We start from the raw sequence: 17,702 nt of genomic DNA on the forward strand, positions 1-17,702 counted from the left end.
GGTTTCACTGGGCTTTATCTCAGGGTCTACTAATGTTGAGGTGCAATCACATTTTGGAACATACACAAATTACCTAGTTGCTTCTTATTCTTTGAGGCAGACTTTACAGTGTGACATAAGAACAAAGTTATGCATAGCCGATGGATCCAAATCTGCATGAAAACATTTATGTGAGAAATCCTCTGAGGCTGTATGCAGAGCCACACATCAGCTAGTAGCCGAAACTTTATAGTGGAGCAGACTGAACACTGAAAGAGTGGAGGGCCAAGAATGTCAGACGCACAGCCATAAAATAACAGTTAAATCAAGATTCAGTTTTACAAACATTTTCATAAGTGATCTCTCAGGTTATAGTCAGTCATGAGGCACTCATATTGGACAGGCATTTTATTTACAAATAGCAGACCCATACACACAAAGAAAAGGAAGAAATGAAAATTTCAAAGAATGTTGGGTGATGGTGAATTTGTATCTAACAGATCTCAACAATAAAAGCACCATTTCCCTCAATCTTTAATTGCTACTGGCTTACCGCAATCAAAAAGTACTCAAAAATCGATGCAGTCACCAACGGTCATCAGCAATTTCCTTTATAAAAATATCACCATGGTGATCCACAGGTTCACAGGTTTGACCATGGAAATGAAGACATATTTACAGTAATTCACAAAGAGGGAAATGGAACAAAATCATTTGGGAACAACAACAACACCAAAAAAAAGGTTGGAGGAAAAGATGAGCAGTGCAGAAGAGGGTCCAAAAGGCAAAGCTTGAGCAAATCTTGCTTTAAGGTCTCTAAATGGACACCTCTTAATCTTTTTCATTTGTCCTGTAAAGACCAGACACACAAATCAGTTAAAAAGGGAATCATAATGGTAAAGGAGGGTAACATTTGTGAAGTACAAATAAACTTTAAAATGTGGACCTTACAAACTCCTCCTTTACAATACAATAAAAAGAACTCTTCAATATCAAACCAAATATATATTATCTATCTTCAGTTGTGTCTTTATGATTTAACATACAAGCAAAATGAACTTCGTGAGTTTAGATGGAAAAAATACTCTAGTGTTGGTGTATCTGCAGTTGTTAGATGATTATGGTGATTTTTTTTTTATTAGTCTTGGGCATTTTAATAAACCCTAAATGAGAAAATACAACACCCACAATTTAGTGTGAACGTGACAAAACAGAAACAATCATTAGAGGTAATGTTGGATATGTTGTTCTTTACGTTAGGAGGGCCAACTATTAATTCCAATTACCATGTTTTTATCAAAAGCCCCATCTCTAAAATGTTTACAATTAACTCCATTTGAATGAATGACTAGTTTGGAACAAAAGCTCAGTGAATATTAGCATTATCTGTACCTTTGGTTGGGTAATTTGGTACATTAACTGCAGTTTCAGTTTTATATCAGAATACATTTTTTTATTCCAATTATTCCTTAACTTTTCTAAATTAATTCATCTGCCATCAGTATTTTTGGATGAAACATGCAAATAAACAAATGACAAAATTATATATTAGTTATATACCCTAAAGTAAGGTGCTGCTAGTGTGTAATGTAATGTTAGTGCTGTGACTCAGGAGGTAGAGCGGGTCGTCCATCAATCAGAAGGTCGATGGTTCGATCCCGACTCCTCCTGTCCGCATGTCGAAGTGTCCTTGGGCAAGATACTTAACCCCAAATTGCTCCAAATGGTTGCGCCAGCACCCTTTGTGGTAGCTTGCCACCATCGGTGTGTGAGTGTATGTGTGTGTGTGAATGGGTGAGTGAGTAGCAGAAACATTTTAAAGCGCTTTGGATAAAAGTGCTATATAAGCAGCCATTTACTCTTTTAGCAGCCATTTAAAACACCATAAACAAAATATGAGCAGTATATATATGTATGTGACTTACAGTAGATATTACAAAGCCACTGTTCCCACACATATACAGTCGTTACTGTAGCATGATAGCACATTATCAAGTTTACTGATGTTTTTAGGATGACAGAGATACAGGGAGAGATAGTAGGTTTAAAAAGAAAAAACAATTAAACAGTTTTTGTCTTTAGACTTTCAGAACACTGTACATTGGTTTTTACACATGATTATACATGATACGTGAGGATTATTTAACTCTGAAATGTGTTTTGAAGCACTTTTTCAAAGCTAATATCCATTATATTGGGTGTAAAACAAACATGATTTGTATTTCTGTGGGTCACATGTCTCACCACCAACACTGTGTTTCAAATGCTCACCAACCCATGATTCTGTATAATGTAAATAACAGAAATGTGGTTTCCGACATCAAGTGGAAGAAGAAGACAGAGCAGAATGATTGGGTAATTTGCAGAAAAATATGTCTACAAAGCGCCGACTGAAGTTCTGCAGTGAAACCAGATCAGAATGTGTGGCAGGTTGGGAGAGGTAGTCAAAAATATACGTCCGAAGGCTCAGGTGACATGTGAGTGACATGCTCTCGGCATCAGAAGGAGATCTCACCTCATAGTTGTTCTGCAGTACAGCCAATGTGGACAGACTGACAGGGTTTAGTATCTAGAATGAGTCTGCCAGTGCTGAAGGAGCAGGGGGGGAAAAAGGGAAGAGGATGCTCCGGTCACAATTGAGACAAGTCCATGAAAAGAATACTTAAAGAAAATACTCACATTCATATACAGTACACACCATTCACACAGCAGCCTATGGCGATATGGTAAATATTTCTGTAATTTACCCACAAATTTAATTTATCCAGAGCAGTGTAGACTAGTAAATGTGCATTTACACACCCGTTGTGATTGCAGCATGCAACATGATACAATTAATATAACATATGTAAGTGATGACATACCACAATGTGAATGATGTACTAGTCTAACACGTCACTCTCTCTCCTCCAGGTGGATGAAGTATGGAAATCCGGAATGAAAAATGAGCTCTGACATCAGAGGACCTCAGATGTTGCTTATGAGCAACATCATTAGCTAAGACCACTTTGCTTACTGATGGGTGATATGGTGATGAAAGATGAGGTGGAGGGTGCCCTCTGCTGGTGAAACATGAGATGACGACAGGATGACGGCCAGATGGGAAAGGATCAGGACAGCACACTGGTGTTCTGTGAATCCACATCTTGCATGCTCATGACATCTGTACTTACTCCGCTCTCGTATACAGGGTTGTCGAAAGCTGACTCTTCTGTCATGTTGTCATATGGTGGTGAGGATGTTGGCATTCTGATAGACTTCCCTTGGAGTCTGGTCAAAGAGTAGAGAAACAGGGAACATCATGTACAGGCTCATTTGATTGTTAAAGTAATTTGTAAAGTTTTAATTTAACAGCTTACTTTGCAAAGTAGACATAAATCCCAATGACAACCACCAAGATGATTGCAGTTGGAATAAAAACAGCAAGGGCGATATTGGTTCCCTCCATGCTGTAATCCATATTAACAACTAGAAGGAGAGCACACACAAAAAAATATGAGAAAATATGAAATATGCACACAAAATAAATATTGATTTATTGATACTGCAGTCTTTTTAATACAACTCACCATCCAGCCTGCGTTCATTCACATATTGAGTTGAGGATGCTACAAAGAGACAAAGTACAAAGTGCAGTTCAGTCAGTGTTTGGCTCTGCATTCATTACACTTAAGTAAAAAATAAAAATAGTATTTCCAAATGTTGTGACAATTGTAAAATGTAAAGTTTACTTCAGTGTGTAGAGATGATTTACCTCGACAGGCAGGGGGAGTACTGTTCCACTGTGACGGGTGTCCAGGGATGCAGTAGATGGTGGCCTCACCCTGCAGCTCGTAGCCTGAGTGGCAGGAGAAGGTCAGCATCTCTCCTGCTTGGTAAAAGGCCTTTTCAGAGCTCTGTACACTGGTGGAGGCAGCACCAGGGTTCCTGCATGGCTCGTACTTTTCAGCTGAGGGGACGCACAGTCAGGACAATATCTCATGTTACAAAAATAATCATATGTGTCTTTTTTTAACAGTAGAAAAACACTGACAACACATAAAGACATACGCATAAAACACTCCATGTCAGTGAGAATTAGGGGCCAATTCATTTGTATGTTGAAATTATGGGGGCATGAAGTGGCAAAAATCAACCAAAATTATAACTGACACCTTAAAAATGGTTTTACATTTACTATATATAATAAAATCTAAATAATTCAATTGTGTGTATTAATTAAAGTTTGTCACCAAATAAATAAAATAGCAGAAAATGAACAGATGTTTAAATCATACAATAATAATAACCTTTATTTATATTGCACTTTTAAAAAACAAGTTTATGAGTTTATATAGGTACATGCATACAATATGTGTGTGTTTCTGACTTGTGTGACTTGTGTGACTTGTGTGACTTACGGACACACTTGGGCAGCCTCTCGCTCCACTTAGGTGTGGCTGAATCTCGGTTGTAGCAGGTGAGGAGGCTGTTGCCCGATAAGATGTAGCCTTTATTACAGATAAACTGCACCGTCGATCCAACAGCGAAGCGGCTGCCCATGATCACCTTACGACTGTGCTCCACATTGCCAGGGTCCTGACATGTCATAACTAGTGCAGCACAAAAACAAATGATGATAATCATATATGTCTTATTTATATATCTTTTGCAGTAAAAGTGGTAGAGTAATAAATAATATATATATATATTAACAGACAAAAATATTACTAGAGGAAGTAAACAAAACAACAAAAAAGGTTGTAATGGTTGTTGTAAGCACACTTACTGAGAAAGATTTTAAGTTAACAAAATTACAAGCACTACTACTAAGTCATAAGTCAGTGCTATGTCAAACGCTACCAAGTGCATTTGACAGCTAGAATGAGGTCACAAGATGATGGACACTACAGTTTTTAAGGGCCTGATGCCTGATGCTTTACAATTGAAAAGTATTTTTTCCTCTCCCTGTATATCATCAACCTCCATCCCATACCAGTGAGTTTTAATACATTATTATTATTTGAGTAACTGATCAGACATTTCAATCTCTCCTCTATGTAAAAATCTCTCATCATTAATTATTATCGTATGTGTTTCCTTGTAATATACTGTATATAGAAACTGCAAAGTGGGCTGTCATTCTAAGAGTTCACAAGGTTACCAGGTGATTTTGCTTACATCGTACACAGCTTATCTGAAAACTGGTGACTCACATAACATGTGCAGATTATATTCACTTATCCAATCAGATTTTCATTATATGATCTAGTCTGTTCACTGTGACATGTGTTGCACTTACCTGTGAGACAAATGATTTTGAAAACACAGTATATATGAGGTCTCATTCGCTATCCCTGTGTGATCAAACAGAGAAAATACTAATGCTTCCTCTCACCTTCCTCGCATCTCGGCACATCACCGCTCCAAGAGAGATCCCACTGGCACATGAGGATCTCGGAGCCTACCAGCTCATATCCAGGGTAGCACTGATAGGTGATGACGGTGCCGTGGATGAGATCAGGGTGGGATGTGCTCTTCCAGCCGTTGGTGATCTCCGGCAGCTCAGAGCAGGTGTCGTTCCTCGGCACCTCTGTTAGTGTTGGAGCATTTGGTGTTGTGTTGGTAGGAGAGAGGAGGGAGGAGAGACAGAGTGGGAAATGGAAAATGAATAATTACAGATATGAAGAAATGGATACGGCGAGTACAGATATACTTAAATGTTAAATTCCCTTGTATGATGCATATTTGATTTTCATTTTTTGTACAGGACCTAGATTGTAAAGGGAGATATGATGAGAAAACCCCATGTAACAGCTTCCTCTGTAGAGAATACAACTGTAAAACGTTCTGTTCTGTGTACTAAACAGCAGTGGTTTGGGAAGATAAATGTAAATAGAGGCTTGTGATGTTTGCTGGGAGGAACACAGCATGTGGTTTGGCACCAGTCAATCTGTGCCTCACTAACTGCAGCATACATGGCCAAGAACACAAAGCAGTGGGAAAAACCAGCTGATGTTGAAGTGTACCCTATTATTGTGTTTCTGTGTTTGTTGTTATCGAATCCGGTGCACCTGGGATAAGCCAGAAGACAGATAGACAGAGGCACAGCAAGAGAAAGAGAGAAAGAGGCAAAGAGACAGATAGACTTTTTTTTCTAATTGGTTACCTGCTGGCATCTAGGTATGAGTAACATTTTATATTCCATGGTTGTTACCATTTCTGATGTTCCTAACTTCTAGCTTGGTTTCTTGCCAGTCTTGCACAGGGAATTTCACACTAAAACCGCAGCATACATAGATTTCTAGAAAACTATGGATTGCAATTTACCAGAGATGAAAATTAGGTCGTTTTATTATTATTGTTATTTTTTAAATCATTTTATCAATTAAAAAAAAAAACAATAAACCACAGTCTTACCAAAGAAGTGGACCACAAAGCCATTATTATAGCCATAGATGTTAGTGGCGGGATCTGACTGAAACTGAATGGTGACATCAGCCATGGATGTATAGAGCTTGAAGTGTGGCCGTGTGCCGCTGTATTGACCCAGGATGTTGGCTGTCAGGTCATCACCATCATAGAAGGTCAGGAGGTCGTTTTTACCCACATGGAGCCTGGGAGGAACATAAAAACTGGCTTAATTTCTACAATACTAATGATATGAATGAAGATTACTGCTATACAGATTACCATGTAGCTGTGGTTATGCGATGTGTTAGCTGTGTGTTATGCTCAGAGCCTAAACAGTTAAGTGACCGGCATCTTCTGATGAAAGCAAAAGCTGATGACATAAGGGAATGTCAGCAGTACGTGGAAAATTTAAATTCTGTTTATATCAGATGGATCGAATGTGAAGTAAACACTAAATAATTCAGGATTTATGTCTCTTCGCCCCACACATTGATCTCATGAATATGTAGTAAAGTGTATCTGCAAATATGAGCAAAATATATGGAGGAATAATGTAAAGGAACCCTCAGTTTTTACAAATAATGCTTTAAGGTACTTAGACCTGCATAAAAAAAGAAGCAATACAGTACATGTCACCCAGGATTATAGAAAAATAATATAATAATAATAATAATAATAATAAGGATGAAAGGCCTCAGAAAGGGAGTAAATATCCAATAAAATAATCTAAATGTTGCCTAGTACATTGTAATTTAGTTTATTTGGTTTGACAGAACCTCTGCTGTCATTGATTAACGTAAGAATACATTGACCTTTTCCATTTGGAAATTCATATGTCCTTGCTCTTTTTACAGAGCATCAGTAAAGCTTGACATTTATTCAAAGACAGGGGATGGAGAATTATGGAAAAAAATAATAAGCCACTGAAGTTGTAGTTCCTGCTGATTTAATAAGCAGGCGAAACTAGTTCTTATGGGGCTTAAGGCAGGTGTCAAAATAGTTGTGCAGACTGGCTGTATGATTGTTTTGAATTAATACTAACAAGCTGTGTACAGTAATAGTAATAGTAACAATAATAATAGCACCACACCATTCTTCAAACACATCATAGGAGCAATGCTTTTGTAGCTATGAATTACCCGTCCACCAGTGCATAAGCTCCTCATCACCATTTACTGTGCATGATCAAGCAACCTATCAAGGTCAAAAACTATTTTAGGGAAACCAGTGTTTTTCCAAAGTGTAACAGATAACGATCCTCGTAGCTTTCCTCCCATTGTTTTGCACAATTTGCATTAATGCAAATTGCAAGTTGCAATGCCTGAAAATCATATTTCCGGCTTATCTCAGCTGTAGTTGTGATCAAACCCCCCTGGTCTCAAATAATCTGCCATTTTTTCTATATTTGTCTTTCTTTGTCATTGATTTACTTTAGCAAAAACATCCATGTTGTCATCACTCTAGTATTGAGCTAGGATCTTTTTAATGATAAATGTTTAAATTGCTGATAGTTTAGGTCAAACTTAAGAACAAGTCAAAATATTTAACAAACACATTTTTGATCAGAGACAATTTGTCATTTCCAGATGAAAGAACAGCATGCAAATGCACTCCCAGCAGGGTCACAGGTAGACATCAGAAAGATGCGGTCTTTGTATTAATCATAAAAGTCAAAATATGAGCACATATTGTCTTGTTCAGGACAGGAAAAAAACACATATCACCTGAGAGATATATATATAGAATGAAGGGCAGGTGATTCAAATAAATGAGGTCACAAGGCAATCAACATGAACACAGAAACAGACTTTGTAGAGAGGTCATATTTTCAAGAAAGCTCAAACATCCATAATACTGTATGTCCTAATTCTAGGAACCAACTAACACAAAATAGAAAATCAGAGTAAAAATGACCAAGTAGAAAGTTTGCATACATTTAAATTAAGCTAAAAATCTGCACCCAATGCAATATTTAAAGTTAAATAACATTTGTGAAAAGATTTGTTTAAAATATCCTTTGACATATTTGGATGTCAGTATAGTATAAATAGAAATGTACACAGCAAGTTGAAAAAAGACAAGAATGTTTGTTATTGTCTTCAGAGTTAATGTACAGAGAGACAGCAACCCATCAGTTGGCTGTGAACTCATAAAGACATTATGGAGTCTGATGTCAAATTCTACTTTCTATACAAATACATTTCCAGCATTCTCAGATTACCCATCAGAGCCCATTAGATTAGACCACTAAACCTTAGATTTGAATATGCAGAGAACAAATAAACGTATTTAATTCAATTGTAACTTTGTTGGAACAAACATAGGAATCTGTGATGGGGCCACATTATCAGGGATTGACAGAGTTTTATGATGATAGAAAGAAACAAATGACCTGTGTCTGTTTCCCGCTCCTCAATCTCTTATCAACAACTTCCCCCCCAGAATTTCTCACCTCCTTCCACATGACCTCTGAGTAGAAACAAGAAGAAGTTAAACTCATCAGGATGCACCCACTGTTTGTCCTCTATCATTAAATAAAAACATAGTATGCCTGCTGACCATTTAGCAAAAACATGCGCAAGCATAACTTAAAATGCTTAAAATATATTTGCAGTGCTGTTTTGTGGTGAACTCCAATGATTAAAATAATGTAAAAAACTGATTATTAGTTTTTTTTTTTAATAATAATCCTATATTATGTTAACAATCAGCATTAACCAATAACTTATGGATCCACAAGATGTATATTCATGGAGCACTATTCAAGAAGTAACAATTGTCAAACAAAACATGACTAAAATGAATGGATTCTACTCTCTGCTTGTGCAGTGTGCCAGTGGTGGAACAAAACTAAATTCCAGCCTCTCCTGAAAAACACAAATAATAGATGCCAGCTGCATGAATGAGAGTGAAATGAGGTGCTGAGTGACAAGGTACTCCCTCCCTGTTAGTTGGACAGCTATAGGGACAATTTATATGTCCATATTCTCTAACAATCAGGCACTGTGAATAGAAGTGACAGGAATAACAACGCCAGTTTTCCATTTCCAAACCGCCATGAGAACACTCTTGCATATATAGAAGTAACAACTCTTAAAATCACATTTGTTAAAAAATGTTTAAAAAATAGTTTCCACATAGCGCTTACATTCTATAGGCTACTATATATGTATTTGTGTAACCCCTTATTTGACACATACTCCATGGATAAGATTCACTCTGATACACACTTTGTGGTTGTATGGAATGACGGACAAAGGACTTGGTGTTATTAGTAGTAGGACTTGTAATATCTGGACTGCAGGTTCACATCCTCCTGCAGAGCTAGACAGACAGAGACTCATCTTATTCAGTCTTGTCACAATAAAACAGTGTCCATCAGTGGAGTCTACAGAGGGGCACTGCAGCCAAATTGTTTGCATCTTTTTCTATCTCCACATCTCACGCCTCACCTCTATTCAAGCTCCATCCTCCACCTGCTGCCCATGTCAACAAGACTTTCCACCTTATCATTGCACTGTATTTCATTTTATCAGCTCCCAAAGGTGTTGCTGCATTCAGACTACCCTAGAAGGAGTGATATGGATCTGTCAGCCAGCAATCTCGCCGTGTGATTACCTCCAGTCTCTGCATTTCATCAAATTCAACACAAAAATGCAGCACTGCTCCATTTTGTTACATACTTTACAGGATTTCTCTAAAGGGCCACGTTGGGGCCAAGTACCTGCTCATAATTGCTTGCTTATCTCTTCTACCCCAACATCTTTTTGTTCTTTCACATGGATCTAGTTCTTAATTTCACTACTTTTATTGTAATCTGTACATTGCTGTATGTTAACACCAAAACCTGTATTCTTTTAGCTCGTTTCACTCACCTGGTATGGTGATAGAGCTCAATAGCATTGGTGTGGGTCTTCATTCTCCCCTGATAACCATATACCACAGATTTTTTTGCACTCAATAGCAAAATCTGCTCTCAGTTTTTTTATTATCTTTTCATAAATCAAAGCAGCTCTCAACACTCTGTCTGATGTCCACCTTAAAATTGATATTACAAGGCAGATTCTCTTGGCAAAAACGTACATCTGCAATAGCTATTTCACAAGTGACAACACCACATTGGCTCCTGGTCAAGAATTTTAGTCTGATGTTAGACGAGATGCAAGGCCAACACTGCAGCCACATCCGAAAACATCAGATTTATAGTTGACAGTGTTAGCAAATCATACGCTTCCCCACTTGACACACTGTAACCTTTCCTTCTGTCTGGGTTCCTGAATAGTCTCCCAAGTCACTCTAACTCATCAAAAATGCTGCAGTCAACCTTGATTTTAAATTTTCCCACTGAGCCCCATCTATTCGCTCTACTGCCTACTTGAAGTGTATTCAAAACCTTAGTGACAACACAGAAGAATGCCAAATGAACAGTGCCTTCAGTCCAGACTTGCATAGGACTCTGTAGTGAGTCACAACAGGCCATTCAGCTGCCCTCTCTGCAGCAAACTGGCAATCACTCCACCCAAATGTCATCCCACCTGGCTCCTTTTTTAATGGTTTCCCCTCCAGTCATTTCCTTTCGTGTGTTGCAAACTGATAACTAACGTTCTAAAGAATACGTTGACTGCTGCAATACTTGTTTTATTCTTGAAAACAAATGCATTTAAATTAAACTTGCTGTGACAGCCACTCCATGTTGCTAAGTGTCTAAAATAAGTATGTTTTGGCAGGCAGTCAGACAATCAAACAAGCAGCTCAACAGTTATGGTTAATGGTTCAAATCAGTCTTGAACATGGTTTACTGGAAAGGATGCAAATGCACAAAACCTTTCAGTCAGTGTTTAAATGAAAGGCTATACTTGTTTAGAGATGTCTTATTTGATTAAATATCTCATTCAACCGACATGGCTTGGGTGGGTGTGCTAAGTTCCAAGGGATTGTTTGAAAAAGGAAAACTCTTCTGCATATTAATGGCACCAGCTCAATTCTGTAGATGAGGGAATGACAGCAGTGCTTTGTACTAGCCTCTAGGCACTTTGTCACCTTACGGTTGTGCCATGCTGACCTGTCAAGTCTAAAAAACATAGCAAATCTCCAGTAACTCAACAGAATGGAAATTGCTTTCAACGGAATGTCAAACTTTCAAACGCCAACCTTCTACATCTTCTCATACACATATTGTCATATGAATTTTTCCGTTCAGTGAAAAAAATGTTATCTGTTCAAATAAAAATAACCATTTAGTGTCCAGGCAGCTACGTACTCCAGCATAACTGAGCTTGCTGATAGTATGTAATGCCCAGAGTCTCCACAAGAGGACTCTATAAACCCAGTGTGTCTACTCAAAAAAGTCTCAACAGTTTACAGTGTTCAACAGATTTTCTCACCATGTTATATTGTGAAACGTATTTCTAGATACAGTATACTCTGAATGCTAAGGTACACATGTATGCTGTGTACAACAGGTGGGGATATCAGCTGTAACCTTGTGTCTCCATCTCTTGCTCGAGCCATGCTCCACGCTAATTAGCAAAGAGCCAGCCCTCCTGTTTGGCCTAAATTAATTAATCAGTCCTCATTATGCACACTGCTCCTCTGTAATTGCCAGCACAGGCACAGTGATGAATGATAATACAGAAAACATTCTCATTAATGTGGAAAAGTGTGTGCCCACCCTTATAATGAGACAGCACTCATCCACAAGAGCTGTTGTCGCTTCAACATGCAGAACAGGTACACACAAATAAACACACTTTCACACAAATTACATGTTGACCGAGCCTTTAGGAATGCTACTCTCAAGATGAGCAGACCAGACATGAGGGTAATGGGGGCCTCTGCAGGGATCAGACGAGGTGTGTGTTTCTACTGCCATGAAGGCCATGCATGATCAACCTTGAGATAAACTAGAGCCAGCCAAAGCACCATTCATTTACAGTGAGCGGCCTCATGTGGCTCAGATTAAAACAAATTTAAGGCTGGCACAATTTAAAAAGAGGTCTCTGAATGAAAATCAATTTACCTCAAATCAAACTTGTTTACTTCTGCATGTAGAAAAAAAATCCCCTCTGATCTCTTTTACCCTAGGTGCACTGGTTGACTTTCAACATCAGACATTTATCAGTGAGTCTTAATCTTCAACTAAAGAACAGGGAGGCAAGCAGGGTCACACAAACCCCCATGTGTGGCTCTCAGACATTGCGTATTATTGGTATCGTCTGATGCCATTATTCCCTTTGATCTGTGACTCATATTTGAGTGATGGCTCATATCTCAGTGCCTGTAAGCCGCAGAGATAAAAGTTTGGAGCATTATGTGCATCATGGCCATGCAGCAGCATACAAAACTGAGCCAGAACAGAAACTATCCGCCCATCCACCAAACCCTCTGTTGACTCTATGCCACAGCCAAGCCTACTGAGTTGGGAGAGAGTCCTTGGTTCTATTTTATTCTTGATCAGTATACTTTGGATTTAATTCAGCAACATTTAAAGATCTCCTCCAGACATGTTTTTGAGATATATAAAATTACCGTACTCTGCTTTTAAAAATAAAACAAAAAACAAATTATCCTTAAAATCCCTAAAATTTCATATCCACCTTCTCCCTCACTGAAAAATCCAGAATCTATGAATATGCAAATCTTTTTTTCATTTGAAAGTTTAACTGCTGGACACAAAATGTATCCTACTTTACCGAAAAGTCCATTCTCAGTGCAGGAGGCTTCAAGTTTCCACATCATACTTGTGTAAATTGCATACTGGACCACGATTAGCTTCCAAACTAGCTGTGATCACACAAATCCTACACATTGGTACACTCAGATTTAAGGTGAGCTCAGACAAACTTTCAGCAGATGAATGTGAGAACAGTCTTCTAGTGTCAAACTCTGCACATACATCGTTCTGCACAGTGAAGCTCAAACGTCCAACTGAGGTACACACATTTTTGAGCAGAGGGGGTGACTTAAAATAACAAAAACAAAAGAGAATCTCACCATATGCCAAAACATTCTGTGCTCATTGGTGGTGTTAAGAAGAATATGTTTTCTCACTCTGTTGTTTGGTCACACCAACATGTGAAGTTGAGAAGACGGTGCAGCTGAGATATGCATGGTTAAACCTTGTAATTTCACCAAACTTCTCTGAAATATATGAATGAATAATGTATTTAGAAAATCAAACCTAGCATTGAAGGGTGAAAATACATGCATGCATAAATGACCACTATGACCAATAGCTTACAATAGCCTCTCTTTGAGATTGTCAGTGACTATTTTTCTACCACCTCTGGCTGTATTCCCACTGGTTTAATTTTAACCTCCCTGCTCCCTATTGTGTGCAAGTGCTTCAGGCGGTAACACCAATCACTTATGCTGTATTTTTTTGTGCTCTCTATAGGATGAATGTTCATGAAAATAAATCTGTATAAGAAAAGCAGAAAAATATGCGGATTCTAATGCATACACTTTAAAAAAAATGCAGTGTAACATGAAGGAAACAAGGATGATGTGATTCACACTTAAGAGCAATAACTCAGATGAGAGAGCAGGTGTGTGTGGTGGAGATGACGTTCATATAGTATGGTGAGTGGTGAGTATCGGTGAAGGAGAAACAGAATGTGCCTGTATTTGTGTGTGCATGTGTCTCTTCTGACATCCGTGTGCATGTGTGTTGAATGTGTGTTGAATTACAGTTGGGAAGGCTGGATAAGTGGCTCAGAGTAGTTCACTGCCAGAGCATATTCATTTCAAAGCCAACTCTGAGACACACACCAGGGAAGTGGGAGCAGGGAGGCTTACTGGCTAATCTGGTCAGAGAGCGAGCTGGAAGCAACACAGAATTCTTAATGTAGAGGATGAAAAAAAATCTAATTAGTGACTGAAACCAGAGAAACACTTCCCCGTGTCCATGTCGTAGTGTGTCTATGTGAGTAAGAGGAAAAAATAAGAAAGGGAGAGAAAGAAACCAAGAGTGCATGTGCTGTGTGTCTGGAGATGCAGTGTTTTACATCTCGAAGTCAATCTGACCTCCTCTCTGACCTCCCTGTGTGATTTTCTAGTCTTACACCTGGGTGCAGTCACTTACACTTGGATATCAAGCATGATCCTCTTGTCCTCTTCCACATGGATGCCCCAGATGCAGTCCTGCCCCTTGTCATAGGCCTCAGGCCAATTAGGAGACAACACCACACCGGCGGAATCTGTGATCTCCCCACTGCACACAGCTGCAATATACACAGACACCCCAGGTTGAGAAACATGTATTGTAACTGATCTCAAAACAGACAAATTTAAATCAAAATCAATGTAACATGTAAATTTAAAAAAAAGATGTTCAAATATTAATCGTGCAATTTACACAATGTGTATGTATATGTTGATATATGAGCTACTATGTGACTTGATAGGATGGAGCCGTGGTAAAGCTTAGTGCTTAAAAAAACTGAAATTGAGTGAGCAGGCTCCTTGACATGAACCTTGTAAAACTGCCTACTACCACTGAACCAAATGGTGACCATGACCCAGAGGAGCAGAAGTTAAATTTTCTCATATCTAGCTTTACTAGAGAGCTTTTCAATTTCACTGTGTGGCAAAATGACCATGCAGCCAACAAAGTCAGAAAGAGCAAGGTCAGCGTGTCATGTGTGGGAAGACTGTTAGAGAATGAGAGGAAAGGTTCAGGGGTAAACTGTTACTTAGTATGGTGTGTCGTCTATGTAATGTGGCAGTGTTCAGCTAAGGCTAGCTATTGTATGCCTCTAATCCTAGGCACTTCTAAAAATCTTCCCTTCAAGTGGGTTATATTAACACATATTAAAATAAGCAATTGTTATAATTTTAAGAGAAAATTTATCAAGGATCAGAGTAAGGCAGCTTAAGAGGATATAGTTAACTGCTAGTGGTCCTTGATGTTTGAATAAAAATACTTCACAAGCTCCTGCAATGAATAAGCATACAATGAAAGTCTTGGGTCCTCAGGTCAGTCATATTTGCTCTTTTTTCTCCAGTGGAGTATACATTTTTAAAAAAGATTTAATGTCTCAGAATTACTCGAGCAAATGAAATAAGTTGACTCACCCCTACAGGCTGGCTCGGTCTCATTCCACTGTGGGTTTTGCACGTCCACGCACTCAATCACTACGGAGCCTTGCTCCAGCGTGTAGCCTGGGTCACATGAGAATTCAACTACTGCACCCACACTGTAGGTGGAGTCACTGCTGCTGAAGTTGCCATACTTCACAAATGGCTCGTAGCACATCCCTTTTGCAAAAGCTGAGGACACAAAAAGAAATGGCATCATGCATAAGTGATGAGATATAGTATATTCCTTTATATTAGCACACTCTTGCAATCTGCATAATAAACCTGCCTTCGTATCTAATGGCTGCACCAGTGGAGGTCATTGTCCCGTCTGTGGTGAATTCTACAAACAGGTAACGTCCAGTGCTGACCACACCCTCATTGGGCAAATACTCCACCTCATAGGAGTCGTACACAGGGGGAGAGTCTATGTTGTTGCCGTTCTTAATCAGCAGCCTAAAAACACATACACAGAAAGAAGAAAGATAGATTAAAAAGAGATGTGAGTGAGAAGTAAGAGAAGCATAAAAGCTGCTCACTGTTCCAGTGGTGGCTGTAATAACATGTGATAACATTCTCCGCCACTCCGTAATGAGGTGAATGGCCATGTGTGACGATAGCCATGTGGATCAGTAGTTACTGAAGAAGAATGTAATGCAATTGCTGTTTCCTACCACTCACCTCCATAGTCAATTCATTCGCATGATAGAGCACTGTTAAAGTATTAAAATGATAAAAAGGTCCTTTCAAATTCATCTGTCACTCCCTAAAGATTTGGATTATTTATAGCTCTATCTACAGTCATAATGTAATTCAGAAGATGAGTTTAAAGCTTGGTGCCGTCTATTAGCTGAATACGCACAAAAATTCACACACTGTCTCTTACTTTACATTCTAAATGTGTTTGATTTTGTGTGAGATTGCCACCTGTCATCATCCTCTGCCAGAGCCACCTTCTCAAAGTGAATATGAAGCCGGTGGCCTTCAGGCGCCTCCAGGACCCAGTGGCACGTCAGATTGTTGCTGTAGTTGCCAGGAAATCCAGGAGAGACGATCCGGCCATAGGTGGCATTTTTTATCATTCCTCCACAGGATGCTATATGAATGTGAGAGAAAGGCGAGAAAGGAGACAGAGTTAGAAGGTAGGACTAAATGAGAAAAGTAACGGCACCAAAAGTCCCTGTCTGAGCATAGATTGCATCAGGATCCAGTGGACTGTGGCTGGGCAACACTGGGCAGCTCACCTAGGTCTAAAAGTGTGTGACTGTGTGTGATGGACTTGTAAAAGGAACAGCAAAACAGCAGCAGTAACACTATCAGTTCAGAGCAGCTGCAGGCAGGAATGGAGAAAGGCTGGGACTGGCAGATGAGCGTTTACCAGCAGGAGAAGGATAGTCATGCGGCCCAATTCTAATTAAGGCAGCCAGGTCCAATGGCCTTGTTTTGCCCTGTCTCCAAAGAATAGCTCCCTGTGCTGCTAATCACATGCAAACACACTCATTTGGCCTCGGCGTGTAACTAATCAACTCAATGGGAGACAACCCATTGAAAGCTTTCGTTAATCAAAATCACCTGTATTGTAATGGAAAATAGGCAAAAGGGGCTTACAATATACCTCTAATATACTTCTAATTTGTCAGATTCTAAATAATTTGAAAACTATTTAAAACATGTATTTGTAAAACACTTGAACAAATTTAATTAAAAAAACAAGTTTGCTTTAGTAGTTTGTCCCCAGTCACAGTTACAACAAGGTAATTGAGTACAAAAACAGAAATTAAATCATAAACAAACAGGTAGCCAACATCCAAATTAACCTGAAGATATAAGGAGACCTACAGTATAAGTGCGATTTGGTTTGTGTAATTTTTTTTACACAAACGTTTGAGCTGTTTTGTTGTTGCAGTTCAAGAAGGGGCTACCTCATTGCCCTGAACTGCCCTTAGTGTTAATGGCAAAGAACCAGATTCATCTTACCCACACATCGGGGCTCCTTTCCACTCCAGTAAGGTGTAGTTGCATTGCGACAGGTGAGCATTTTGGGACCCTGCAACCTGTAGCCGGTGAAACAGTGGAAGTAGGCTTCTCCGCCAGCATGGAGGTGCGTCACAGAAACCTCTCCACCAGCAGGCTCTTTGGGGAATGTACAGCTTAGCACAAAGGCTAGAAAGAAGGCAAAGGCGTTAGTTTAATTTATTACAGTATAATGTGGTATTTTTGGCATCTCTGTGGCTGGTAACTAGCCAACATAT

At 39.0% G+C, this 17,702-nt stretch overlaps 1 protein-coding gene across 1 annotated transcript in view; it reads right to left on the reverse strand.

Annotated features, from left to right (window-relative positions):
- Positions 1-372: 372 nt before the first annotated feature.
- Positions 373-17,702, reverse strand: part of LOC137195367 (seizure protein 6 homolog) — a 91,175-nt gene continuing 73,845 nt past the window's right edge. Inside the window, exons 5-17 of the mRNA XM_067607655.1 lie at positions 17,428-17,613; positions 16,378-16,546; positions 15,740-15,906; positions 15,448-15,642; positions 14,456-14,594; positions 6,379-6,575; positions 5,357-5,551; positions 4,380-4,571; positions 3,734-3,928; positions 3,549-3,587; positions 3,339-3,447; positions 2,844-3,249; positions 373-2,568 (exon numbers count right to left, since the gene is read on the reverse strand). Of these exons, the coding sequence (XP_067463756.1) occupies positions 3,090-3,249; positions 3,339-3,447; positions 3,549-3,587; positions 3,734-3,928; positions 4,380-4,571; positions 5,357-5,551; positions 6,379-6,575; positions 14,456-14,594; positions 15,448-15,642; positions 15,740-15,906; positions 16,378-16,546; positions 17,428-17,613 (1,943 nt within the window). The 3' untranslated portion in view covers positions 373-2,568; positions 2,844-3,089. The remainder of the gene's footprint in view (positions 2,569-2,843; positions 3,250-3,338; positions 3,448-3,548; positions 3,588-3,733; positions 3,929-4,379; positions 4,572-5,356; positions 5,552-6,378; positions 6,576-14,455; positions 14,595-15,447; positions 15,643-15,739; positions 15,907-16,377; positions 16,547-17,427; positions 17,614-17,702) is intronic.

The sequence above is a fragment of the Thunnus thynnus genome, chromosome 13 (genome assembly GCF_963924715.1).
Source record: "Thunnus thynnus chromosome 13, fThuThy2.1, whole genome shotgun sequence".
NCBI classification, from domain to species: domain Eukaryota; kingdom Metazoa; phylum Chordata; class Actinopteri; order Scombriformes; family Scombridae; genus Thunnus; species Thunnus thynnus.